Source organism: Cercospora kikuchii (genome assembly GCF_019650295.1).
Source record: "Cercospora kikuchii DNA, contig_00001, whole genome shotgun sequence".
Taxonomy (NCBI): Eukaryota; Fungi; Ascomycota; class Dothideomycetes; order Mycosphaerellales; family Mycosphaerellaceae; genus Cercospora; species Cercospora kikuchii.
In genome coordinates, this window is record NW_025408582.1 from 3,126,847 (window position 1) to 3,152,407 (window position 25,561).

A 25,561-nucleotide genomic window follows, 5' to 3' on the forward strand; every position below is an offset into this window, starting at 1 on the left:
GAGGATATCAAATTACATTACCCAAATTTACTTCCTCGCTCCCATCATAGATCACCCTTTTTCTTCGCCTCAACCCACAGAAACTTAACTCCATAATCCGGATCACTCGGATCTAGCTTCCCATCCCCCGCCTCCAAAATCTCCGATTCAATCTTCCCAAACCCAGCAGCCTCAACCATTTTCCTATTCCCTTCGGTATCAAAACTACTCCAAAACATCCCATGACCCATCATTTCTCCATGAATCTCTTCCTCATCAACCGTCGCTGTATTAAACACCAACATCCCACCAGGCCTCAACCACGAATGGATATTCGCGAGCATAGTCTTTTGATCCTCACGCGGGAGATGAAAGATAGCGTAGAAGCATGTGATGCCGTCGAAACTTGCGGGTTCGAAAGCTAGTTCGGACATGTCTCCTGCGATGAATGTAGCTTCAGGACAACGTTCTTTCGCCATGCTGATTTGTTTGGCGGAGATGTCGTTTGCTATAACTTCGGCGCCGCGGTCTAGTAGCATTTTGGTAATGGGGACGCCGGGTCCGCAGCCGAGTTCGAGGATTCGTGGTTTGGGGATGGATTTGGCATTTTGGAGGACTTTTTCTGTGTAGCGTTGACGTGGAGATGGAGTGGTGTTCGACCAGTCCAGGTACCATTCTGCAACGTGATCGTAGGCTTGTGAGTTGATCGTTCTGGGGTTATCCATCGTATAGGGAAAGTGTTGTAGCCTGTTGTACCGAGAGCATTGACTAATGCTGAGTGATATACAGAAGTCCCAATACACTGTAGAGGTTTGCTCGAGTGAGTCACGGTACTGTACGACTTCAGGATCCCAGCGTTGTCCCAATGCGTCTGCTGACTGGGCTTTACCGCTTGCTGTGTAGCGTATTGGGAGCAATGTTGTCCCGGCCAGAATTGCGGTGTCTGCTTCTAGAAGCGACGAGCTTCAGATGGCTTATTCCGTTTGGCTATACTTGTGCAGCGAGGCCACTGAGACTGGATGCAAAGAAGAGCTTGTTGACGGACAAGCTCTCAGCTGCAACACGTTCTCCACCACAGATGTGGAGACTCGGCTGCGTGAATCCTTCGACCATTCTGCACTATTTTGCTGCTGACCTCACTCGACTTCAACATTTTTCCAGTGCTGTCTTTAAAAGTTTCGAATGCTTCGCATCCGCTTGAGAAGAGGAGCGACACCATTTAGGTGGATGCGGGGCACGAGGTGCTTGCTCATCGGTCGTGGCTCCGATACGGAACTATGATTAGAACCTGCCGTGCTTGCCGGAGATTTTTGCTCGGTCGCGACAATTGAAGAATACGGCGAGCATGGGACATCAGGTTCGCCGCCAAGGTGTTCTCGTTGTTCGGAGTCTTCTTGATTTCCATCTTCGGAAATGGTTGGAGATACGTCGAGCATCATGAGTGACGCGGATGATCGGGATCCTGCAGTGCTTCTTCTGTGGATGCTGTATCGGGACAAACGACGTCTTGGTTGTTCAACTTGAGGTGACAATGCCAGTGGTGGCGTCTGAGCTCGTTGCATTTGGTCTTCTACGAGCGCTTGCTGGAATTCGGCACTTCGGTAATAGCGTCTCTCATCAGTGCCATGGTCGTGAACGAGAGGTTGTAAAGAGTGCCTGTCGATGGAGTTGCGGTGTCGGCGTTCAGCTTGGCCATTTCTGCCCGACAGGGAGCTGGAAGACGAGTTGAATAAGCTGTACATGGCGGCGATGTGGCTGTGATGCTTAGGAAGGTGACAGCCAAACAAGGGAAACAATAGGATACGGGATGTATTTGGGACTAAGGTCAGATGCTGCAGGAGGGCAAGCTGTATAGATGAAGCAGCGAGCGATGTAGTGTGAAGACTTGATCTACATATAGCACTAAGCGGTGAATTAGCAGTAAAGACGGCGGGTTCTCGGATTTTTGGTCGCGCTAGATTCTCGGAAGAGCACGTTCAAGACGTAAGCAGAGCGGGAGGCAGTCGAAACATGGTGACATTCGTGCACAACCCATGTGGCGAAGCCAATCGTCGTCTTACAGCGCTGCTGTGCTCTGCATGGTGTACGAATCTGGCGATGAGGCTGGTCGGTTTGAGTGGTCGGATGGGGATGCATGTACACGCGGAGTCTACACGCGGTAGCGGAGGCAGATCGATACCACTCCTTTCTGTTCAATATAAGATCAAAATTACTTCTGGGTCCTGCTCTCCTTAATTGCAAAGATTGCACCGTTCCGTAACGTTTGCACCTGAGGAAGAAGTTGCGTGGCAATGTGCTTGGCTTTGATTACTGAAACTGTGCTCGAAACTTCTCCTCGCAAAAATGCCAGGGCGAGGGCGAGGCTTGGCTGCTGCGCCTGGTGTTTCCGGTGCATTGGCCAGTCCAGACACTTGTGGATGGGAGGAGGTATAAGCTGACGTTCGCCATCGACGGCACGGCTGCAAGCTGTTCCATGTATTTGACATCTTGTTCATATTTCCTTACCATCCGGGCAACCTGGACCGACGACCGTCGGATCATACGGCTCATGGCGTGACTGAACAATTCCGTGGCGCGTGAGGACTGGGTTCATTGAGGTCGTATTAATTGTGCTTCGAGCCCGTGATCATGAACACGAAAACGGGTGCGCTTTGAAGCCATTCCAATGAAACACGAGATGGTTACGGCAGAGGATGCTGCGGAGACGCGTTCAGTACGAAGAGGAAAGCTCGCCAAGCACGATCTGCAGCGCCGATCGTCGGCCGACTGCCCACAGCCACAGTCCACGCCTTCTGTCTCTCCCTCTACACATCAGCACGAGTGCCTCCCTTTGTTCATTCCGCGTTGCGTGAAGTGCAGCTGGGCATCGGACGACTTGATTCCAGTACAAGACGGTATGAGCGACCTACTTCAGGTCCGGCAGCATCGGATGAAGTCAGCTTCTTGCTTGTCCCAACAACCGTATAGCCCATGGCCGATCTGGTCGCATCTACAGGCTCAATTGAATCGTACGCCCTCAAATATTTGCACGATAATGCATCTATCCCTTGCCAAATGCGTCTACGATACCGGCCTTCATGATCAACCAAGAGAGCACGAGCGGGAATAACCAGACCATTCGTCAGAGAACATATTCTAGTCCAAACAAATGGCGGCCTCTTTGCTCATCAGTTTGGTCTTAGTAGAGATTGCGTTGCGGGCAGCGGCCTGCAACAAGCCATTTTGTTGAGCGAATAAGTTTGATATCAAGACAACAGCAAACACGAAAGTAATCCCTCTCTCCGAAGTCATAAAGCGTACTCACCTCCTTCGACTGGGCTCTGCTATGATATGTTTTCCAAAGATTGTTTAGAACACAACGAACCTGCCACCGGCGACAGTGAGCCAGCCTCAACGACCTCTGCCAAACATGGCTGGCAATCCCACTTCATTGGCATGATGGACGTACGAGTATAGACAAAATCAGCAGCAAACATGCTCGAACATGGATCAATTGCGTACGTATTTGCTCCACCCTCTGCTGCCTTGATATTCGTTGCCATACCAGACATGATTGAGCTCAAGAAGACTACACGAAGCAGCAGTACAATGCGACTCCTCGAACCTCGGGTCTATTGAACCTATACACAACAATGGACGTTGGAAGACCATACAATATCGCCTCTGAAATCTGCATTATTGCAAGCTCTACGATGCATTCACTCAAAGTATTGCATGTGACAGAGCTGGAAATCATTACACCACCATGTGCATCAGCCGACGTATCCGGCCATTCACCAGCTACACATTCACCTACTCCTTTACTGCTTCCTTCCATCGCCGGCTTGAGTTTGCAGAATCACAAACATTCGACGACCCCCACAACTCCATACTCTGAAGCCACTCGAAACCATGTCTACCCCCACAGTGCGTACTTGCTTCATCTGCGAAGATGAGGAGGCCGGCGGCCAGGCAACACTAATTCCTTGCCCGTGCGGCCATCACCACATTTGCATTGATTGCCTTCGCCACGGAGTGCAAGCAGTACTTGCAAATGAAAGCTGCCACCCTCTACAATGTGGCAGAAATGACTGCCCGCCAGTCTCGAGCGAGCTGCTACTGTTCCATCTCTCAGCAACCACGAATTCCAGCGACGCCAGCCTCCGCGAGCGCCTCGAGTCCAAACTCGAGGAGTACAACACGCCGCACGCAGAACGAGTATACTGCAATGCCCGCTCCTGCATTCTCAAGCACGGTGCCTCGCAGTTTCTGAATCCACGACTATACGCCAAGGGCGACCAAATTACCTGCCCTGACTGCAACACCACAACATGTCGACTCTGCGGGATTGGACTCGACGATGCCTCGATTCCCCATATTTGCGCCACTGCCTCTATAGACGACAACATCTCAGCATTCCTCAATAGTATACCAACAGAAGACCGCTGGCTCACACGCCAGTGTCACCAATGCGGAGTCTGGATCACGAAAGAATCAGCGTGCAATCACATGACTTGCACTTGTGGCGGGCAGTTCTGTCTGTGCTGCGGGACGATCTGGCAAGAGTTCTGGGAAGATTGCCGATCTGGTTGTCCGAAGTACGAAGCACCAGTATATGACGCCGATGGTTACAACCAGAACGGCTACAATCCTAACACGGGGCGCGATCGTAATGGCGTGCATTGGACAACCAATAATCCCGATGTTGTAGGACCCGAATTCGATGAGGATGGATTCGACGGAGACGGTTGGGATCGTGAGGGATACGACAGAGATGGCTTTGGTAAATCGTTCCTACTTGGTCATGGCAGTTTCATGCTGACAACTGAGTACAGACGACTGGGGGTTCAATCGCGAGGGAAGAGACAGAGAAGGGTACGATGCAAGGGGTTATGGTAAGTGCCTGTGCGTGTGAGACTCGCTGCCTGCTAAGTTGACCTTTTGCAAGACATCCATCTCTTCGATCGAACCGGACACGACAAAGCTGGCGTTCCGCGCAGCTCGTATCCTGACCACGACGAAAATGGAGGATTTTCCTTCAACATCTTCGGCTACGATCAGGAAGGTTATAATCGACAAGGCTATGATACGGAAGGTTATGGTGAGGAGTTCTCATACCCGCTAAAGATAATGGTGCTAACTGCAATCGCGCAGACTACGATGGTTTCAACCAGAGTGGCTTCAACCGCAATGGCCTCAATATTTTCGGATTTTCGCGGCACCACCGAGACCCAAACGGCAACATCGAGCCTGGTTTCCGTCTGGTGCCAGATGGAAATGTTCAACGCGATCATCTCTGCACTGGGTGGGGATGCTGTGCTCAGCTTCAAGCGCTGTCGCCCAACGGCAATAGCTGCGCAGCTTGCAGACTGATGTTTCGAGAGGGAGAACGCCCCGACTACGTCCATTGGGGTGATGTTCCCGTATGTGCAGCATGCACTATGGAGGGCTTCGGATATCTCTCTTCGCTGTCTGTGTGGGAGAGAGCTGGTTTCCTAGGACTTGCGGAGATGATCGGGCGCTTGGAGCTGGGTGAAGACTACGAGATCGATGCAGCACAGATCGAGCGAAGAGCCGATCACGGCTGGTGAACGCAATCTGGTCAATATCTAACAACGCTCGGTCAAAATTAAACCGAGCCTTCCTTTACATAAGTTCCTCATCATTCCGCTTTGTTTTTTCCTTTCACAAAGTGCAAGCATGACTTGCTTGTTCTCCATACCAGGTTTCGGGCATCAATAGTGCGATACTAAAGCAGCATTGGCCGTTGAAGTTGCGAAAGTGGGATACGTCTGTGTCCCCGTCTTTGGGCACATGCACCCACCCTCTCGCACACCTCTTGCTTATGGCACCCGTGCCAGGCCTGAAGGCAACTTGAAAAATTCAATGTGCACATGAGGTTCTACTCCAGCCCTTCTCAAGTTGTACTCATGATGCCCACATCGGGTGAATCTGAGTTTCTTTAGGGCGTTTTGAGCCTTGCAGAACGAAGCATTGTCATTGTACCATCAACCCGCCCATGTCTCTCGCATCGCAGCTACACCCTTCTCAAAATATTAACACAGAGACGTCGAAGGTCGTTACCACGCACACGAGTTGTCCTGTCCGATTTCCAGTGAAGACCGGGCTCAAAACACCACACGCGGATCGAGTCGCGGCCGCCTTTGCGCAAAGACATGATTTGGAACGAATCGTTCATCTCCACGCCCTGTATGTGGCTTTCTTGATCGAAGACTTCTTGATCGAAAACTTCTTCATCGAAGACGCCGCTACAATATCATCAGTGATATTGATATTAAAAGCACACTTGATTGGCGGCACTGACCTAGTGCGCACTGCCGCACAAGAGTGCGTGCCTCCAATGGAGAACGTGTTTAGTAGGGGATGGATTTGATGCTTATACCCCTCGATCGAGTACAATTGCGTGATCCGGCTGTTGGTCATTAATCTTCCCGGATTTGGCTTCTTGCGGGGACTGGTAGGTAAGTAGTAGTCCTTGGTACTTAGCACACCAGTTGCCGCATCAAAAGTCGGCACATGGTGACTTGACCATCGTTCCGCCTGATTCACGTCAAGCAAGTATCGGCCAAAGTACCATTGACCTGGACTGCCGGTGGGTCTCGGTGCACCGAGGATGCATATGCGCCTGCCCAGGTCCATCGAGGTTAGGAAAGGAGTTGTCAATAACAGCAGGATCTGCTCGCTTTGCTTGTGGAAGAGGTTTGGTAGTTGGGCCGACGCTGGTGAGATGTGATACCTTTGATGAACAAGGTGCACGCGATAAACCTGATGCTCATCTGTTCCCGGCGTGCTTTCACCATAACTTTCGTAGAACAAGTCGAATGTGCCTTGCTCCTCGCCGACGAGCACAGAGGATGGACCGCTCCACTCATAGCTGGTCGGTCGATGCATTTCTGCCGCAAATGTCACAGAGTTTAAGGTGCAATTCTCCGAAACGGCAGCTCTCGGATGCTCGACAGTATGTTGTACTGCTCTACGGGTGAGGTGATCATAGATCAGCAGTAAAGACGTGCTACCAGAGTAGTCCGTTGTAGTAAGAGCAAGGCAGTTGCCGTCGGCATGAAAGGTGGATACTGCAGCCGAGGGGAGACGAATCGTCTTCTGAGAACCACCTTCGTCGTCAAGAGCTTGCACATACAGTTTTGCGGAGAAAGTGATGCATGCAACGAGGTTTTCGGACAGGACAAGAGTCATGATTCTATCTCGCCCTTCGGGTCTCAGATGAAGGTCTGGTCGAGAGGATAGTAGGTCGTGCACAACGATGACATCCCCTTCATCTGCTTTGCTGTGAAGATAGGCAACGCAAGTGCGGTGAAGTGCTACCGTTCGCTTTGCTTGGCATGAGGTGTCGTCTTCGTGACTCGCGCAATCTCTGGAGATGGTAGCTTCCGACAGTGGCACGGTACCTCGCCATGCCAGTATATGTCGTAGCTTGTTTTGCACCGACTGACTTGCCGCCCATCCGCTAGGGCGTGCGCTATATGCGGGATCATGATATTCGAATGGAGCGAGGAGGCATCGCTGGAAGCTCTCGGACGACAGAACATGGCGCCAAGATTTGCAGACCTGCTGGAGTCGCCATGCATAAGATATTGGCAGATAAGCGAAGACATGAAGGACCAGTTCCACGGGCAATCGGACAAGAGGATCGTTTTTCCTCGAGATCAGGCCGGATAGTGCCTGTCGGTCTTCGAACTGCAGGACATTTACGAGCTCCTCAAGCCTGCGCAAGTGTGTGAGCCAGGCGATCGCACATTGCTATATCAGCAACGGGCGTACAGTGAGTGCCGTTCATCGCGGTCGGCGGCCTGGAGCAGTTCGCGGATGCTCGTGTTCATGTCGATCGCAGTCTAGAAGGGTCTGCAGTCGTGAGCGTGGACAAAATCGCGGTGGTGATGAGCGAGCACGGCGTCAAAAGGTGAGGCGGGCATCCACTTTATATTTCTTCGTCGTCGCACAAGAGCTCGCACTTGCCATTTTCGCGCATTCCACTCCACGTGCTGTGCCGTTGTCTGTCGCTGCCGGAGTGGCTATATGTCATGACAAGGAAGGTGCATATCACCGACCCAGCGCGGTGGGACGAAGGCGTGTGGAAAGCGGGCGCGAAGGGTTGCCGACGGGAAGGACGAGCCTTCTGTCGTCGTGCCGCCGTGAGAGGCTTCGACTGGCTTGCGGGAGATGGAAAGGTGCAGCTCGAAATGACTCTGCACACTTTCCGCCTCTCACAGACACTCTTCACGAGGCAAGAGCGACCACACGAGAGCAGAGAATAGGAGAAGGAGCGGATCACTTTCCGTGCCGAGTCGCGAGTCGGTCAAGCTGTGCTGCAACTCCCGATTCTCCATCACTTTCTCGCACCACCTGCAACTCATTCGCGTGTCGCCCTGTCATTCTCTGCTGAGCAAGTCCTGTATTGTATGCAAGCATTGCTATCTCTCATCGCCTGCACGCCCTCCCCGCTGTCCGCCCGCCTCCCGCCCGCCGTCGTCTTCCAGCAACCCGATCGTCCCTAGCCCCGCAAGGAAGGGTCTGCGTCTGCGAGAAACACCTCGAGCTGCACATGCGAGCTGCTGCCAGACTGTCGATCGCATGCCGATACACATCCTGCACGTGGGCACCATGAAGTCGGTCTGAGCGCGTCCAATGCTCTGCGCGCGCGGGCCAGCGTACAAAAGACGTGCCTTCGAGCTGCACCAGCACCGATCAGACGTCCAACACTACGCGCGCGACCTCCATCCACATCTCCCATTAGTCCAACTGCGCGGGGAAAGACCAATGCCCAGTTCATGATAGAAAGAGCAGAGTTCCATCAATGGCATCCGTGCAACAGCCATTGAGCAGAGATTCATTCCATACCGAGTCCAAGGGAAACCAGTCTCACGCTTCCAAGACCATTCCCATCCTCCCTTCGGCGTCCCTGTCATCACAGGGAGACCCGATGGACGTCAGCCAGTCGTCAAATGCGCCCATGGCTCCTCCCAGCTCCACGAGCCCCAACGGGGACAAGTTGCGCGACCAGCAACAGCATGATCAGGAAGACGCGAATGGAAACTCCTCCCAGCCGACGGGCGCTGCGGCCGCGGCGCAACAACCCAAAGTCGTGCAGACTGCTTTCATACACAAGCTGTACAAGTTCGTTGCCAGCAGACCCAACCTTTCGCCCGCCCACTGACGTCTGTTGTAGCATGCTTGAAGATCAAAGCATCCAACATCTTATCTCGTGGTCCAGCACCAATGAGAGCTTCGTCATGTCACCATCCTCCGAGTTCTCCAAAGTATTAGCGTACGTTGAGCAGACCCTTGTGATAAAAGTGTACCCTTGTCTCATGCTGCCACAGGCAATACTTCAAGCATACCAATATCTCCTCCTTTGTGCGCCAGCTCAACATGTACGGCTTCCACAAAGGTATGTTTGAGAGCCTGCCAACCCCTCCTAGCATTGCTGACGACCCCCAGTCAGCGATGTCTTCCACACAGGTTCGCCCGACTCGCCCTTGTGGGAGTTCAAGCACGGCCAGGGCAATTTCAAGCGCGGCGACCTTGTCGGGCTACGTGAGATTAAACGAAGAGCATCGAGGCATGCACTGATCCATCGCGATTCCTTCTCAACGGCTCCCAAAATACCCACACCGCAACCACCAGGCACACCAATGGAGCCCATGCAGGACCCAGTGGAGGCGAGGCTGAGCATGCTCGAGTACAATTTCCAGGATATGTCTATCAGATTTGCGCACTCTGAAGATGCCTATAAAGCTTTGAACGCCAAGTATCAAGCAATGCTCGATGGTCTGGCCAAATGTCATCAGTGGAGCAACGACCTCTCGTCCCACCTCCTCACTGTCGTCCCCGATCCCGATAACCCGGTCCATCGCGATGTGTATGCCATGCGGAATGAGATCAGACAGCACCTTGACGCGCTTCGAGCGCTGGACGAGCAGCATCAGCAACAGCAACAGCAGCACGAACCCCTCTTCGCGCATCGACAATCCTTCTTCCAACCCAACAACAACCACAATGCGCCAATGGAGCCCGCCGTCCCCATGTCTCCACGACAAAGGCCTTTTGACGAGTCCCGGCGCCCCTCGCTCCAAGGCTCGTCGCTGCAGCCACCCTCACGTCCCTTGGGCGTGCGAGCGCCTGTGCCACAGTATCTACAGGCGTCACCCCGTCGATACGGGTCCATTGGCACTGGCAACAGTGGAGCATACTCACCTACAGCATCGAACAGACCACCGTATGCGAACTCACTTCATCCCGCGCCAGCAGCATCCGCCGCGCCCCCACAACCACCTCAACAACATCCACTAGCCACAATGACCTCTCCGCCAACCAATGTTCCGCGGCGACATACTTCGGCGGACATTCGCCTGCAAGGCTGGGAAGGTGGACAACCTCCGCCTCTTGCCCAGTACCCCACAGGCACCTCTCCTTACCAATCTGGACAGTCCTCTGGAGCGTGGCCCTCTTCACCACGCGGTCCGACAAATCCTGGAGACCAGCAAATTCGTGACACGTTGGCGCAATACGAGCTACCTCGTGTATCGCACCCAAGCTCGCGACCCCATTCGCCCGGCCCACCTGAATCTGGTCCACCGAGCTTCAACAACAGCTTTGCTCCTCCCAGCTACGCCAATCCTAACGATGCTGGCTGGCAACTTCCTGGAGCACGTTTCCCTTTCAAAGGGCTCACCGACGGAAGCCGAAGGAGTAGTATGGCTTCCAATGTGCACTCGCTGCTCAATCCTGCAGATACTGCAGAGCGCGAGGGCGAAGATGAGGGTGCGCCAGATGATATCAGGAAACGGAAACGATTATTATGAAAGAGGTGAACACTCTGGAGGCGCACTTGCATTGCTGTTTTCAGCGTTGGATACCCCTGGATCGAAAAGGCCTTGAAATTTGAGAAGGCAGGTATAATTGCTATTTAGAAGCTTGAAAGCTAGGGAGGCCGCTGTCGTGTAAAAGCAATACCAAATTGCCAATGTTGCTCGTGTTTTCCGAATTCACGTTCCCGGGCCATGCTGCTCTGTGATCAATAATGTTCTGGAAGCAACAACACGTGGGTTCGGCAGAAACAAGGTTTCCGTTGTGGGTCTCGGTACTTGAGCTTCACCGCAGCTTCCACTTTCCACTTCTGACCTCACGGCAGTCGCCAAAATACATACTTTTGCAGACACCCTGCTGAATTTTCAGAACACAAAACAGCACACATTCCAAGATGAGTGCAGTCAACCTCAAGGAAGTCCATGACTTCCTTGTCGAAATCGCCTACAAGGCCGGGGAAATGATTACTTCTGCCACGCCTGCTGTTTCGGGGCATGGAACGAAGAAGAATAGTGCGGATTTGGTGACGGAGACGGATCAGGCTGTTGAGAAGATGGTTTCGGAGCAGTTGAGTGGGAAGTATCCGGATTTTGGGTGAGTGATCTTCCAGATACTTGAGAGAAGAGTGGTTGGATTGTGGTGCAAGGCTGAGGGTCGTGTAGGTTTATGGGAGAGGAGACGTATAAGACTGGTGATAAATTGGAGGATAGGCCGACGTTTATTGTGAGTCCTTACCCTTCCTGTTTGGGCCGATTCCTTCTAGAATCGAGTAGTGCTGGGAATTGGTTTCCACTGGATATGGTTCAGCTGGACTGATGTGAGGAGTTATAGGTCGATCCCATTGATGGCACGACGAATTTCTTCCATGGCCATCCGTATGTGGCTGTGTCTCTGGGCCTTGCGATCAACAAAAAGCCCGTTGTCGGTGTGATCTACAACCCTTTTACCCAAACGCTTTATACTGGAATCCGTGGCCAAGGTTCCTACATTACAAGCCCACAACATAAGACTCCCGCCAAACTTCCTCTCCGCTCGCCAGAGCCTTTTCAGGATCTCTCACATCGCCTCGTGGCGGTTGAATGGGGTAGCGATCGCGATGGCAATGATTATGACACGAAAGTCAACACTTTTCGAAAGCTGTGCGCAAGCAAAGAAGCTGGAGGCGCGATGGTCCATGGGATTCGGAGTTTGGGGTCTGCTGAGTTGAACCTTTGTGGTGTTGCGAGTGGCCATTTGGATGTCTACTGGGAGACGGGATGCTGGGCTTGGGATGTTTGCGCGGGCTGGGTCATTCTCGAAGAGGCTGGAGGTAAGATGGTCGGCGCGATGAAAGGTGATTGGGATCCTAGTGTTGATCAGAGAAGGTATATGGCTGTAAGGGGAGGTGAGGGATGGGAGAAGATTGTAGATGAGTTCTGGGGTTGTGTAGAAGGAAAGATAGAGGTCGGCTACGACGCAGTCTCGTAAGTTGGAGGACCTAGGATGTGGTAGACGAAGGACCATGCGGCTACTAGTTTGTAGTCGTCAGTGGGATAGAGCTGACTCGTACACTGATATATTAGACACTGTAGGGTACTGCTTAGACGTGTTTGCATTCCAAATGGCTCAGCAATCATGCGGTCGAGGCGCAAGTAGGCAGATAGCTAGCTGTGGAATCACCATAGGCTCTCCATAGCTCCACTTTTCAACCACGTCTCGACTATAAATGCCCCTCTCGAGCTGTCTCCTTCCTTCTCGCAACCACCACACCACACTGCAAAGATGGCCTCTACTGTAGATGGCTCTGACGGTAAGACCAAATACTAATGTTTCCACATCCATCGGCTAACTCAGAGATAGAGCCCGGCACACCGCACGCAGAACAAACCCTGACAACCCCGGAGCTACTCGAGACCATCTTGAAGAACTTGGATGTCTTCGAACTGGTAGACGCTCGTTACGTCTCTCGATTCTGGAAGGACTTGATTGACTCCTCTCCTACCCTCCAAAAGATCATCTTCAACAACGACGAAGTCTGGAATGATCTCCGAAAGACGCAAAACACCATACGCTCTTTTTTCGTCCCCACTGAACCCATCCTCCATCTCTGCGACCACCTCTGCGACGAGCCATGCGAGAAATCTATTGCCAACCCAGGTTCTGACACAGAAGAGGAATTTCTTGTCGACCCAGGCTCCGACACAGAAGAGGAATCTCTCGCCGACTCAGAGTCCGACACAGAAAAGGAATTTCTTGCCAACCCAGATCCCGACACAGAAAAGGAATCTCTCGCCGACTCAGAGTCCGACACAGAAGCCTCTTTGACCGTCAAACTTCACCCTTCGCTCCGTCACGTCAATACCTGGCACCCAGACTCCCGCTTCTCTTACATCAAAAACTTCACCTTCCGCTTCTGGGAACGTAAGCTTGTCGTCTATCCACGCAAGGGCTTCTGGCGCAAGCAACTCATCTGCCAGCCACCTGTCGACTTAGTCGAGATGCACTACACCAACTACCAATTTCCGACTATCTGGCCATGGGGAGAAGTCTTCGGTTATAGCTCGAACGCCGAGGGGGTGACGTTGGGTGACTTGCAAGACTATGTACTCGAGGCGGTCGACCGGGAGAAAGAGTGGCTGACGACTGAGGAGGGTCGAGAGCTACGTCCTGGAGAGGCAATGCAGTACGGGCGGGTTTTGGATGGTGGAAATTCGCCAAGTTGGAGAGGTATCAATGCCATGAAGCCTGGAGACAGAGAGGAGCTCGAGCTGGCTGAGTGGGAGGGCAATGAGGTAGAAGAGGGCGGTCTAACGAAGCGGCAGAAGGTGCAGCTGCTGAGGAAGATCGATTTCTATGGGGATGCTGAGTTGCCAGGCGTCAAGCCGGTGACTGAGTACGCTGACGCTTGATACTTGATGACAGGATGTTGAGGAGTAGATGCTGATGAGAGCCTGGTCACTGGTTGACCCAGGAAAAAAGTACTTGCTAGAAGATTCGTTTGCTTTCGATATGATACTGGTGTTTCTCTGCTTCTTAGCTCAGCCACGAGCAAGGTCATGACGCGAAAATGTTTTTGAGACACTCTCCCGTTCTTCCAGATCCTGTCAAGTGACCGCTAGTGGCGTGAGACATGTCCAACTTGTCTTCCGCCGATGCATGTGGTTAGTGTCGACTAGGAAAATCGAAGACTCTTTCCTCTAGCATCGTGCCTGAGGCAGTCACACGGAAAGCGGAATGGCATTGCATGCTGTTCATTGAGAAGCTGCCTACAGGTCAGCTAAGACGAAATGGCTTTTCTTCCACACTTCCTCTACGTCCTCTGTCGTTTGTCATCATTCATCATCCATCATACTTGTCTGGCCACACCATATGTACATCCATCCTTATTCCTTCTCGACCAGACTCACAACCTTGGTACATATCCAAGTACTGGCGTACATATTTACTCGGTCTGTACATGTGCCAGGTGGTATCCTCGCGGCCACTCTCTTCGGGCTGAACCCATACTCTTCAAAGACCCGCATATACCACGGATTGAGACCTGCACTGCGAATCAAAACGCGGCCTCCGAGTTTGAGGGCGCGGTTGACAGCTTTGCATTGTGCTGGGGCTTCTGGTCCACCGGGCGTGAACCAGTCCATGCTGTCCATGAGGACTGCGATGGTGAGAGCTTCGGGTTGCATGCGAGCGAAGACTTCGGCGAGTTCGTCGGTGTGGATGCGAATGTTTTCGAGAGCGCCTGGGGCGGAGAGTTTCATGTGGGATTTCGGCGTGAGGTAAGTTGGGTGGCAGCGGCGAGTGTAGTGACCTGTTCAATGTTAGTCGATCTTTACTTGTGAAGCCATAAGCGCCGGACCTACCAAGCAGACACAGCAAATAGTAGTGGTTATCCTCGCTGAGCAGAGTTCCATTAGCGACTGGATCGAGCGTCTGAACGCCATAGTTCCAGATCGCCTTCCCACTCTTCGTGGCACCCACAGCACCTGACTCGCCTGTGCCGCTCTTCTCGCCGCTCTTGTCAGCCTTGACAGCATCTCCTCGATCAAGCTGGAGCTTGAAGTCCTCCTCAATCATAGCTCGCTGCTCACCAGGAACGCCGAGCGCCTTCCACAAGAATCTTTCTGAGCCAACGACAAAATACGCAAGCAATTGCGAGAGGAGCACCTTTCTCACGCGTCGATTCCAGATCTCGCGTTGCTCGGCTAGAGTCGATGCCGAAGCCAATTTGTCCATATCTTTGCGGACACCGAGAAGGCTGCCAAGCCATGAAACAAGCTTGAGCGCATGTCGGCTGCCACCAGTGAAGTATAATCCCTTGCCGCGAGGGTCAAAGGTCGAAGGACCAGCATGAAGCCAAAAGTCAAAGGCCTGAGAGGAAAGATGGGGAGATAGACGCTCCAACAAAAGCTTGTGGAAATTGTCGATCTTGCCATCACCAAACATCCTCCAGAAGTCTTGGTACTCGAGTCCACGGAATGCAGCCACCTTAAGCTCAAGAAGGTGATTCTGTGCTGGGTTCAAATCAACTGCATGAATTCGCTTTGGTCGTTCGAGGGCGTAGCTGAGAATGTTGTCTCCAGCGCTGGTAAGAGCCAGAATGACATCGTCTGATGTGATTTTGAGCAGTCGAGAATCGACTCGTGAATCCTCCCATGTGAAGCTGTAGATGTATTCGTCGTTGAATTGGCGATGCTTCTGAAGCGTGTCGTCGTAGTATACTCGGGTCTTGTTGGTTTGGTAGTAAGCAGCAGGGAGTGGAAGACTGGCTGCGAGATTCACGACTGCCGTATCGTATGCTTTGCTGCGACGTTCGGCGCTAGAGCTGCGGCGGTTCTTGCGGGTTAAGCTTTGGGCATGGATGTCGAGAGCTGCAATGAATGGACTTTCAGTGACAGCAGCGTCCACTGCTGCCATTTGCTGGAGTGGGTTGATCGTGGTGCGAGCACATCCAACAAAGATGTAGTATGGAATTCGGAAGCCGAGGAGGTGACATCTGCGGTTTGTGCTGAGAATTGTGCCGAATTTGTACTCAATGTAGTCGCGTCTCGCAGAATCCAGGTTGACGCGGTCGAGCTCAAACCATGTCCTCCAGAAGACACGGCTGATCCACATGCAGTGTCGGTCAATACTGCCACCAGTGTAGTTGCGACCTGCGAATTCAATCTTGTTCTGGACGTAGAAGTCGACCACGCCAACGATGCCATTTGGTGCCAAGAGGTTGGCGACACTGTCCACTGCTGGGTGGAACTCCGGTATCATGCTCAAGCTGTAGGACATGGTGAGGACATCAGCACCGACGCTGTCGCGTGCCTCATCGTCGTATGCAGAGCGGCCAATGCTGAAATCGCGCTTCTCGTCCTCAATTCCAGCTTCGTAGTCGGACAATCTGAAGACGCGAGCATCCTCACAAATGACGTGGACGTTCTTCCAGCCAAGTCTCTCGAATCGCTTGCGCGCAATCTCGCACAGAGAAGTGCTCAGATCAACTAGATAAACAGCATGGAAGAAGTTGGGCACATCCACGTGCTCAGCCATCTGTTCGATGTTCCATCCTGTACCGCCTCCAATGTCAACCCAGATTGGCTTAGCGCTTGTCTGGCCTATATCCCGTCTGTATTTGACCTGAGCTGCTACAAGAGCCAGCATATCTTCTCTTCCCTGCAAGAGCCGTGATCGCGTAGCGTCGTAGATCTCGGCCTGAGACTTGTAGAAGCTCTCGAGAGCATCTTGCTGCTTTCCAGTGCCGTCTCCGGTGTGGGGCTTGAAGAAGCAGGAATAGACGAACTTGAAGAGGTATTTGGCGCTGTTGTAGGCTTGCTTAATACTGCTCAGCTCTGTGAAAAAGAGCAGGACCCAAGCCAGGACGAAGAGGATGCCGCATATCGACACCAACGAGAGCTGGTATTCGGGCAGTGCCAGGCGATCGTTGACGGATGTAAGGAAGGACGCCATGGTGAAGGCTGTTGCTGCGAGTGTTGAGCTCGCGTGCCTTCGTCTGTCGTAGAGGAAGGAGAGCACGAGAGTGAGAGGGATGTGGGAGAAAGGGTGGAAGAAGTCAGGCAAGCAACCTCGAGTGTAATAGGAAAAACAGCCCACCTAGCTTGACGTTCCAATCTCAGTCCGTCGTATCTCGGTCTGGGGCAAGCCCACGCAGGCTAGGGAAAGGTATGCTTCTGACGAGCTTGCCGCCTCCATCTTCAAGGTGATCGTGGCCAGCCAACACGCGTCTGCTCGCCAGTACGCAATTCCGCCGCCGGGTTGACATTGGCAGATCCCACCAAGGAGCGACGCCTGCCCCGCTGGGGTACGTGCATCGGCTTGTGATGCAGGTTCAAGCGTGATCGTCCCGGTCGTGGTTGGGATGGAGAGGTGTCGCCCAGAGGGATCTGTGGCCTATCAGCAGCGCACATGGAGTCCACGACGGCCCAGCTACGGTAGCACAGGCTCGGCGGCAGAGAACAGATCTCAATAGAGACGAAGCCTGATGACTGCAGGGTCATAGTTCGGGTGAGCTTTGAGGGTGGGCGTGGGTTGAATCGAGGGTTTGAGAGGTCCGTTCGTCGTGGACCCGCCTTCGTTCTTAGCCAATCGTAGATGCGAATTCCCAACACATGGTGCACTAAGTTCACTTCACTTGCTCTCGCTGCTCCAGCTGTGCGAAACAATCCACACAGCCTACCTTGTGCCTAGGACATGCTTCTTCAGGTGATCCGGCGGTAGCATCGGGTGTAATAGGAGCACTTCGTACATGAGCACTTGTTGCCATGTTTACTCCCCAAGCCAGCAACTGCCGCGGCTTCAACTTCACGGAGGCATGGCCTGATAGCACTGTCCACAGAAGCATACCAAGCCGATAGAGGACGACACGGCAGATGCTGAGCTCTTCAAATAAGGATCGTGAACCCCTCAGGCGACATATCGCGCGTCCGGCTGCCAACGAAACCTCGAGCAGCGACGAAATATGGGTGTATAGCATTGCCATCACGTGCGAGGGAGACCAGCAGCAGAATAGTGAATGTAGGCTGCGAAAGGAAGAGCTGTCACACGTGAGCATCATATCGCAATGAAGAGAATTTGGCTTTGAGCACAAGGGCCACGCGAAGTCGAGGATGGAGGTTGACCTCGTAGTTCTGCGAGGGAGGCGCTGCCGTGCTGAGAGCAGTATGCCGTCGTAATCACCAGAATCTGGGCAAGCTGGACCGTAGTCGCAGCGACGATGGTAAGAGCTGGTGCTAAGGTGCTGCTCGAAAGACGCCGCATTGCAACTCCCCCGTTATGGCCAGGCTCTTGCCCTACGACTCTGCGTGATGTACAAGTCATGTCTAATTTTACACAAGATTCATTCAAATGACAAACTCATATTGTCAAAAGGTTCGCACCCCATCCTTCTCATGCTCCTGATGCTGCTTCACCCAGTCCGTAATACTCGCAGCCGCACGCACTGCGCTATTCAGATGCAGCTGGAAGAAACCCTGCAACTGCGATGGAGTGAAAGTGTTCTCGGGAATTTGTCTCGCGAAATCTGCTGCGAGCATTCTGATCTGCTCCAGCGATACGTGCTCGTCCAATGTTTCCGGGCTCTCGGATGACTTTCGCGCCCACTGAAGCAACTCTGGCGCAAACATTCGTATGAACATGGCCTCTGCCGATGATTGCGAGATATGCCCCAGGTATACCTTGAAATCCACGCGACCAGGCCTGGTCAAGGCAGGATCCAGTTCATCGATTCTGTTTGTTGTCATGATTACGATTCGGCCTTCCTGAGATCCAACACCATCGAGGACGTTGAGTAATCCAGACAGTGTGACGTTGGATGCAGTGCTGCAGTCATCGTCACTGTCAGACAGCTGCCGATCGCGTCCTGTCCAGACAGCATCGATATCTTCCAGAAGTACAATGCACCTTGGCGGCACTTCCGAAAACATCTGCTCCAAGTCCCCATCACTCGGTGTGCTCGGGATCTTGACCTCGTATAGATCCAGCCCGAATTCGCCAGCTATTGCTGTCGACAAAGACGATTTGCCTGATCCAGGTGGCCCATGAAATAGATACCCCCGCCTATATGGCATGCTCCGGCTCTGGTACAGCTTTTGCGTCCGAGGGTCGAGGTAAGTTCGAATGTCCGTGATCAAGGCCGCTTTCAACGAATCATCAAAATGAACAGTATCCAGTCGTCGTAATGGTCGCCGTAACCTGGGCTTCCACGACATACAGTAGCGATCGCGGCTATATATGATGACATATAGTTGAGCATTTTGATCTGCTGCTTGCCGACATCCTTCGATGAAATGCTTGACCGGATCTGAAGACAAGCCCAAGCAGTTGATCACAAGTTCTTCGCCACCAAAGCCATCATAGCTAGAATCTCGTGCTGAGGACGAGAAGTTGTCGAGCGCTCGCGTAACTGAAAAGAGCCGGCCACCATGTCTGAACCAGATATGCTGCCACTGAGGCAGGTATTGAACCGGTTGCGATTTCTTCAAACCAGCGCCGGGGTCCGCACTTCGTCCAAGTTGTGTGCGTGCAGTGTGAAATCTCAGCCGACGTGGCTCAATGATGTTCTCATGCAGCCATGTGCTGACACTCCTGTTCACCGGGTCGTGTGCTGGGATGGAGACGCTGGCAATGAAGAAATGCTTGATCCACGTAGAAGCTTCTCGCCATGCCAGGTGAACATATCGCGTAGCGGCCGGTATTATCCCAACGATTGCAACGAGTGATCCAAGTTGGTTAAAGTCTAGCCGGAAGATCCTTTCGATGGTAGAACGAATGTAGCCAATGCCATCATGAGCTGACGGAAATGGGAAAGCACCTATGCCGTGCGCGTGTAGAATCCGTGACATGCTTCAGCACCCGCGCCATGAACCGTGAATTACATCAGAACAGAAAATTAATAGTACATGAAGCAAAGATTTTGTACATTGTTGTCGACCCGATGTCGAGTTCTCCTATCAAAAGTTTTGGTCGCGAGGTGTCTGCTTTCGGCTGAGAGCCGAAAAGCCACGCTAGGCAAAACAATTACCCGCCCTATTTTCGTCCGATGGCCGTAACGCCTTCTTTCCTCCTCCTCAGTCCCACTTCATCTACACGTACATGTTCGCTTCCTACTCATCTTCACTGCTGCTTAGGGCCTTTGCCCTCAAGAAGACCCGCAGCGAGCGCAGTATCACGTTCTTGCAACAAGAACGCTGCAGCCGCGGCAGGTCCAGCCAGGAGCGCAACCAGAAGGCTCTGGCCTAAAGTCTCGACGATCCTTGTGCCGTCAGTCTTGCTGACAGACACAGCCTCCAACCACTGGGAGGCGGCCCAGATCACAATTGCGCCGGCAGAGCAGGTGTAGTCCCATTGTAGAAAGACTGCAACGGCAGTCTCGAAGGACATATTCGTGCGCGTCCAGAAGGGAGCCGGAATGAACATTGTGCCCACATGCAGTCCAGGGAGTACATCTTCGCGCAGCCATCCAGCGAAGAGTTTGTCGGCAAATAGCATAGCGAGCGAGGTAACGTGGAAGAAACCTGAAGCTAGGATGCTGAATTGGTAGAGCTTGCGCCTTGTGGCAAGAAGTCGTTGTGGAGCATCAGTTGCAGGTGCAGACGAGCTTCCACCAAACAGCGTCTTGAAGACTTGCAGGCAGACGAAAAGATAGATCGGATGGAAGAGCCTAGCAATTGTCCAAATCTGCTTGGAAGCAACGCCTTCGCCATCGGCCTCAAGCTGCAGCATAAGCACTGTAGGAACCACGTGCCCGACGAGAAGCGCGTATCCGAGGGCTCTCAGGCTACTTTTTGGTGCAGACAGCTTTGTGACCCTGGCGTCAGATTTCGTGCTTGGGGCCGAAGTGATCAACAGGTGCACAATACACCAGATGGGAGTGAAAAGGCCGATACCGAGGAGCTCTCCCATTATTTCCAGGAAGTAGGTCGAGAATATAATGCCTGCAGATGCAGCCTTGGTGGTTCCGTGTGCCTCAAGGAGTTGAATGATCCAAATGCTAGAAAGAGTGCCCAACAGGTGATTGCCCTGCAGATGTGCGCGCACATTGCGAGGATCGAATGACACCCAGAAAAAGGACAACATGAAGTTGAAGTAGCTGTCCAATCCTGCGAGGCCTGTTGATGGCAGCTTGAGTGGGATTTTGGTGTTTGGCAATGTCTTGTTCTTGTGGACCAAGATCGTATCCAGGGACCACAAGCCATTGTTTTCAAATTGCTTCTGGAGAGCGAGGTGCTACGAACAGATAGTCTCGTTAGCCATGTTCGTCAAGACAATGCAAACGCCATCTTGGGGTGGCATCCAGATGGTATGCAGTGGAGCCCACTTACCGCGACCACCACGACGCCCGCCAGTACAGCTGCAGTCCCGTAGCGAAGGACGCCCATTTTCTCGAAATGTAGTTGCTTCTCTTTTGTAGTTCGAGGTCAGATTTCCGCGCGTTTATAGTCTTCACGGCGTGAAGAAGGATGGTATTGGGATGCCGAATTTAAGCTTCCCTTTTGCACGTGGGACCGAGGTACTGAGGGGCAGTGTGGTCATTTTCGATTTCGCCCGAGTCATCTTTGATGATCTTCTCACATTCTCGTGAGTTGCGAAGTCGTCTTGGACCAGACCTGTAGGCAACAACATAAGATGGACATAGAGGCAAGCAGAAGTGCAACGGGAGGTACACCGACTACGCGGCTCGGAATCGGGCACGCAGCTGCAAAGCGGATTTGACGCAAGCGTTCTGCTTCGGCAAGCACATCTCGCCGTTAACTAGTGCCGATCCCATTCTTCGCCTTTCTCGCCATCGCAATGATTTGGAACTGTATTGCACTATAACACCAGTCGCGCAAAAACCTCTAGGCGGCAAAGCTCTTCTCGATTTTTGAAGAGACTCAAAGGCACGAGACGCTCGAATCTTTGGCTCCGCCATCAGCCCAGCGGCGATGCCAGAGTCTGGCCTTCTCCAGCTCCCCGCAACCACTAACTAGCAGATTGAGGAGCACTCGAACATGTCCTTTGACGGGAAGACCACTTTTGGCGTAGCCAGACCGCTACAGCTCGATACCCTGTCATCATCAGCGCTATCATGGCTCGCCTGACCTGGGAAGGCTCTCCCGTATACGAAGTCGCTGCACCATGTCCCTGTCGTGCTGTGGTACAGTCGGCTTACCGTTCTCATACGGATGCACAAACTCTCCGCTGGCGACTCTACTTGCACCTGAATGAGCATGGTACGAACCAAAGCAGAGATCAGGCGTCCAAAGCACAGCTCAGCGACGCACAAAGTTTTGGGACCGCAGCAAGACAAAGAAACTCTCTCCCAGCAAGTACAAGATCACCAAGCTTTCCATGTCAAGCTGCATAGCGCGCCATGCAGTGGGCCAAGAATAGCAGCGAAAGCCGCTAGAACCGCGCAACTGTGAGGCAAGTCACAATTGTACGTCATTCTGGAGCAACTGACCTTCGAGGTTTACCCAAAGCGTACCACACCATTGAGCTGCGAAGTTGACTACCTTTGATGGCTCGTCTAGACGTCGCATGCCGAAATGCCGTTTGGTACACGCGTTACATCGTGTGCGGAGTTTGTGGCATTGAGCTGGTCGCCTGAACTTCACGTATATAATCGTGATGCTCGAGCAAGGTAAAGTGCCATCACAGTAACAATTGACATCTTCAAACAAACAACACTTCCTCAATCACAGCGAATTTCACAGCCGACAAGATGAAGTCCACCATCGCGAATGCAGCAGCTCTGCTTTCGCTGACGACCACGATCGCGGCTCAAACGACACAGTCAAAGCCGTTCACTCTCTCACTGCAAAGCACCAATGCAACCCTGAACGGCAAGACCCTCACTTCCTGCCACGAAGGTGCTGCTATCGAGGGTCTCTGTATCGGACCTTACGCAGCTTCACAGTACCAATGGAATACAACTGATGGCCAAGTCGTGTCTGATAAGAATCTCGGAAAGTCTGGTGTCCTCACCTGGGAGTTAGTGGGAGGAAACTTCAAGAGTGAGCATTTGTGAAGATCCTTTTTACCATATCATCTGCTGACGAGCCTCAGCCTCGGAGCCAATGGTTTTCGTCTACAATCCTTCGACCAATGTTGCCCACGCTCAATTCTCGCCCAGTGACCAGAATGTCCAGGTCGGATTCGACAAGAACAACAAGATGTTTGTACCGACTTACTACGACGACACCGTCAGCCCGCCAAAGCAAGGCAACGAGAGGGCTCTGTACCATTGGTACATCTGCAACTACGCCTATGCTGCCTATGCGTACGAGTCTCTGAATTTTGTCGTTGGCAACGCGAAGCCACAGAACCCAAGCTGCCAAAAGGTGGACGTTGTGAGGAAGTTTGTGAAGTAAACCAACTTCTACACGTGAGCAGGATCTTGAAGAAGCATAATTGAGCAACCCGCTGGCCCGCAACGCATTGCATACAACTCCAACAGACAGTTAATAGCATAACTATGTTAATGATAGCACGACACTTATCCACCATCACCAACCTGAAACGTGAAGTGTGTCCCCATCCCCACATACCTCTGTTTGATAATCCCTGTCACAGCTTCCAACATTTCCAAAGCTATGACGCAGTATTTGTGTAACAACATAGCCAAGTGAAGAATACCTTTGAGATGTGGATCTTCCTTTCACCAATCTATACTTCACATTAGGCGAAGAAGCCACACGTTCGTCTCTATACTACAATAAACCTGAAAGTCAGTCAAAACGGCGTCCTATCTGGGAAATATGGCACAGGATATGAAGAATGCGTTGAAGGGACAGGGAGGTGAGTATTTCTTGCTTGGCTGTTGTAAGATTGGGTTGTGTATGCTGATGAGGCTTGTTTAGGAGGTCTGCAGGGAGCTTCTACTGCGGTGGGAGATATGATGACGGAGCAGACGCAGTCGAGTGGACAGAAAAAGGCGCAGGCTGCGAGTGATTCTTTGAATGAAATGGGTTCAGGTGAGCGATTCTGAGTTGAGTACAGTTCACTGAACAATGCTAATGACGAGAAAATAGGCGGCAAGCGCTCTGGAGACACTGTTGGCGGAACATCTGTCAAGGCACAGGACCAGATCGCGAATCAGCAGACGGGCTCTGCGGATCATCTGGGCATGAACTTCAAGAAGTGAGCGCTGAGCATGGAGCTCTTTCTCTCTCCACGATTGTTACGACAAATTGTACAACACAGCTTCTCGGGCAGTATTATGTCTTTTATGATTCATTAACCAACGCTCTACCGATGCGTCCACTCAGCCTTCTGCTTCTTCGCAAAAGCTTCCATTCCAATCTTTTGATCTTGGCTGCCGAACAAGCCATGGAAAAGTCTCCTCTCATATTCTACTCCCTCTCGAATACCCAAGTCCTGGCTCTTATTCACCACTTCCTTGCATGCCTTGACGGCCATCTTGCTGTAGCCTGCAATGGTCTCCGCCGTAGCCAACGCACCTTCTACACATTCTTCTGGTGTAGCAAAGACTCTTGCCGCAAGTCCCCATTCAAATGCTTCTTTTCCACTGAAGTTCTTCCCTGTCAGAATGAGTTCCATAGCTCTTGACTTGCCAATTGCTCGTGTCAATCGCTGAGAGCCTCCTGCGCCGGGAATAACGCCGAGCTTGATCTCGGGCTGTCCAAAATTTGCTTTCTCGGAAGCGTATAGAATATCAGCCATCATTGCCAACTCGCAGCCACCTCCCAATGCATGTCCATTTACTGCAGAAATGACGGGTTTCTTGATGGTGTTTGGGAGATCGGACCACGATTCGATGAAGTCGTCACCGTAGGCGTCGGAGAAGGTTTTGGTCGACATCTCTTTGATGTCAGCGCCGGCCGCGAAGGCCTTGTGTGATCCGGTCAGGACGATTGCGCCAATCGTGGAGTCCTTGTCGAATGCTTTCAGGGCGGTATTGAGCTCGAGGATGAGGGGTGTGAAAAGGGCATTGAGTGCTTTGGGGCGGTGGAGCTCGACTGTAGGAGAGTCAGTATTTAGCTAAGTATAGCAATTTTGGTAAGAGAGATTCACCAAGTCCGACACCTGGTCGAGGTGTAGACACTTTAATGTGTTCGTATGCCTGCTCCTGTGCGCTGGAGTAGTTCCTGACGCGTAATGGCAGCATAAAGCGGCCGAATTGGGTGGCACTAGGCCTGAGTTTTGACGCCAGCATCATGAATAGTAACTGTGTTGTGTTTGCGGATGTAGAAGAAAGCAAAGCAGCAGTCAATGCAAGTTGCTCCAAAGCTCTCTTCCACCTCGGATACAGAGCTTAAGCCGCAGCGACCCTGCCCATGATGCCGGATTGCTTGGCACTAATTGATGTCGGGCATCATCGTCCTATGTTCTCTGCCATTGATTGATAAGGCATAGCATGCTCAATTCAGAGTCGAGGGCGCTGATGTGACCTACGGTCGGAGACCACCTCAGAGTGACTGGCCAGCGACTGACGCGATCAGTGCAGGCAGCTGCATGTGCTCGGTCTCCTTCTCCAGCACGAGAACACCATAGAGCGCTGGCAATGAGCTGAGAGGACACCCTGACAGCTCCTCCTGATAGACGCGTTCTCGGGAGTCGCGCGCATGAAACGCATGCCGGTTGGCAAAGTGTTATGTCCAGTATAGGGACCGCTTGGGGAACGACAGACGGTGCTTGGACCAATCATCATTTAGACTTTGAATGTGGGCCTTCGGCGCACGCGTGTCGGCGATCCTGTCGTCTCAACGAACGTGGCTTCGCCTGAAAATATAGGGACCATCCATTCGCTACCAGGTGGCATTCGACAGCAAGCCCC

The 25,561-nt window shown here is 52.5% G+C and overlaps 12 protein-coding genes across 12 annotated transcripts; 6 read left to right on the forward strand and 6 right to left on the reverse strand.

Annotated features, from left to right (window-relative positions):
* Positions 1–44: 44 nt before the first annotated feature.
* On the reverse strand, positions 45–704 carry CKM354_000119000 (uncharacterized protein; the record flags this gene model as incomplete). The annotated part of the gene is made up of 1 exon (XM_044796306.1): positions 45–704. One exon carries the CDS (start codon positions 702–704, stop codon positions 45–47), a length of 660 nt encoding a protein of 219 aa, XP_044652241.1.
* Positions 705–4,467: 3,763 nt separating this feature from the next.
* Positions 4,468–5,549, forward strand: CKM354_000119100 (uncharacterized protein; the record flags this gene model as incomplete). The annotated part of the gene is made up of 4 exons (XM_044796307.1): positions 4,468–4,741; positions 4,794–4,853; positions 4,907–5,059; positions 5,113–5,549. The coding sequence occupies 4 exons, from the start codon at positions 4,468–4,470 to the stop codon at positions 5,547–5,549; spliced, it is 924 nt and encodes a 307-aa protein (XP_044652242.1).
* A 446-nt stretch (positions 5,550–5,995) lies between these two features.
* Positions 5,996–7,173, reverse strand: CKM354_000119200 (uncharacterized protein; the record flags this gene model as incomplete). Its single annotated transcript, XM_044796308.1, has 2 exons — positions 5,996–6,227; positions 6,284–7,173. 2 exons carry the CDS (start codon positions 7,171–7,173, stop codon positions 5,996–5,998), a joined length of 1,122 nt encoding a protein of 373 aa, XP_044652243.1.
* Positions 7,174–8,791: 1,618 nt separating this feature from the next.
* Positions 8,792–10,799, forward strand: CKM354_000119300 (uncharacterized protein; the record flags this gene model as incomplete). Its single annotated transcript, XM_044796309.1, has 4 exons — positions 8,792–9,111; positions 9,164–9,262; positions 9,318–9,385; positions 9,436–10,799. 4 exons carry the CDS (start codon positions 8,792–8,794, stop codon positions 10,797–10,799), a joined length of 1,851 nt encoding a protein of 616 aa, XP_044652244.1.
* A 398-nt stretch (positions 10,800–11,197) lies between these two features.
* CKM354_000119400 (uncharacterized protein) lies at positions 11,198–12,270 on the forward strand (the record flags this gene model as incomplete). The annotated part of the gene is made up of 3 exons (XM_044796310.1): positions 11,198–11,397; positions 11,466–11,526; positions 11,635–12,270. 3 exons carry the CDS (start codon positions 11,198–11,200, stop codon positions 12,268–12,270), a joined length of 897 nt encoding a protein of 298 aa, XP_044652245.1.
* A 294-nt stretch (positions 12,271–12,564) lies between these two features.
* On the forward strand, positions 12,565–13,691 carry CKM354_000119500 (uncharacterized protein; the record flags this gene model as incomplete). Its single annotated transcript, XM_044796311.1, has 2 exons — positions 12,565–12,592; positions 12,643–13,691. 2 exons carry the CDS (start codon positions 12,565–12,567, stop codon positions 13,689–13,691), a joined length of 1,077 nt encoding a protein of 358 aa, XP_044652246.1.
* A 474-nt stretch (positions 13,692–14,165) lies between these two features.
* CKM354_000119600 (uncharacterized protein) lies at positions 14,166–16,734 on the reverse strand (the record flags this gene model as incomplete). The annotated part of the gene is made up of 2 exons (XM_044796312.1): positions 14,166–14,590; positions 14,643–16,734. The coding sequence occupies 2 exons, from the start codon at positions 16,732–16,734 to the stop codon at positions 14,166–14,168; spliced, it is 2,517 nt and encodes an 838-aa protein (XP_044652247.1).
* A 1,412-nt stretch (positions 16,735–18,146) lies between these two features.
* Positions 18,147–19,625, reverse strand: CKM354_000119700 (uncharacterized protein; the record flags this gene model as incomplete). The annotated part of the gene is made up of 1 exon (XM_044796313.1): positions 18,147–19,625. One exon carries the CDS (start codon positions 19,623–19,625, stop codon positions 18,147–18,149), a length of 1,479 nt encoding a protein of 492 aa, XP_044652248.1.
* Positions 19,626–19,896: 271 nt separating this feature from the next.
* CKM354_000119800 (uncharacterized protein) lies at positions 19,897–21,161 on the reverse strand (the record flags this gene model as incomplete). The annotated part of the gene is made up of 2 exons (XM_044796314.1): positions 19,897–21,009; positions 21,105–21,161. The coding sequence occupies 2 exons, from the start codon at positions 21,159–21,161 to the stop codon at positions 19,897–19,899; spliced, it is 1,170 nt and encodes a 389-aa protein (XP_044652249.1).
* Positions 21,162–22,486: 1,325 nt separating this feature from the next.
* Positions 22,487–23,135, forward strand: CKM354_000119900 (uncharacterized protein; the record flags this gene model as incomplete). Its single annotated transcript, XM_044796315.1, has 2 exons — positions 22,487–22,778; positions 22,831–23,135. The coding sequence occupies 2 exons, from the start codon at positions 22,487–22,489 to the stop codon at positions 23,133–23,135; spliced, it is 597 nt and encodes a 198-aa protein (XP_044652250.1).
* A 387-nt stretch (positions 23,136–23,522) lies between these two features.
* CKM354_000120000 (uncharacterized protein) lies at positions 23,523–23,908 on the forward strand (the record flags this gene model as incomplete). Its single annotated transcript, XM_044796316.1, has 3 exons — positions 23,523–23,562; positions 23,625–23,738; positions 23,796–23,908. 3 exons carry the CDS (start codon positions 23,523–23,525, stop codon positions 23,906–23,908), a joined length of 267 nt encoding a protein of 88 aa, XP_044652251.1.
* Positions 23,909–24,012: 104 nt separating this feature from the next.
* Positions 24,013–24,943, reverse strand: CKM354_000120100 (uncharacterized protein; the record flags this gene model as incomplete). Its single annotated transcript, XM_044796317.1, has 2 exons — positions 24,013–24,743; positions 24,799–24,943. The coding sequence occupies 2 exons, from the start codon at positions 24,941–24,943 to the stop codon at positions 24,013–24,015; spliced, it is 876 nt and encodes a 291-aa protein (XP_044652252.1).
* Between the last annotated feature and the right edge of the window lie 618 nt (positions 24,944–25,561).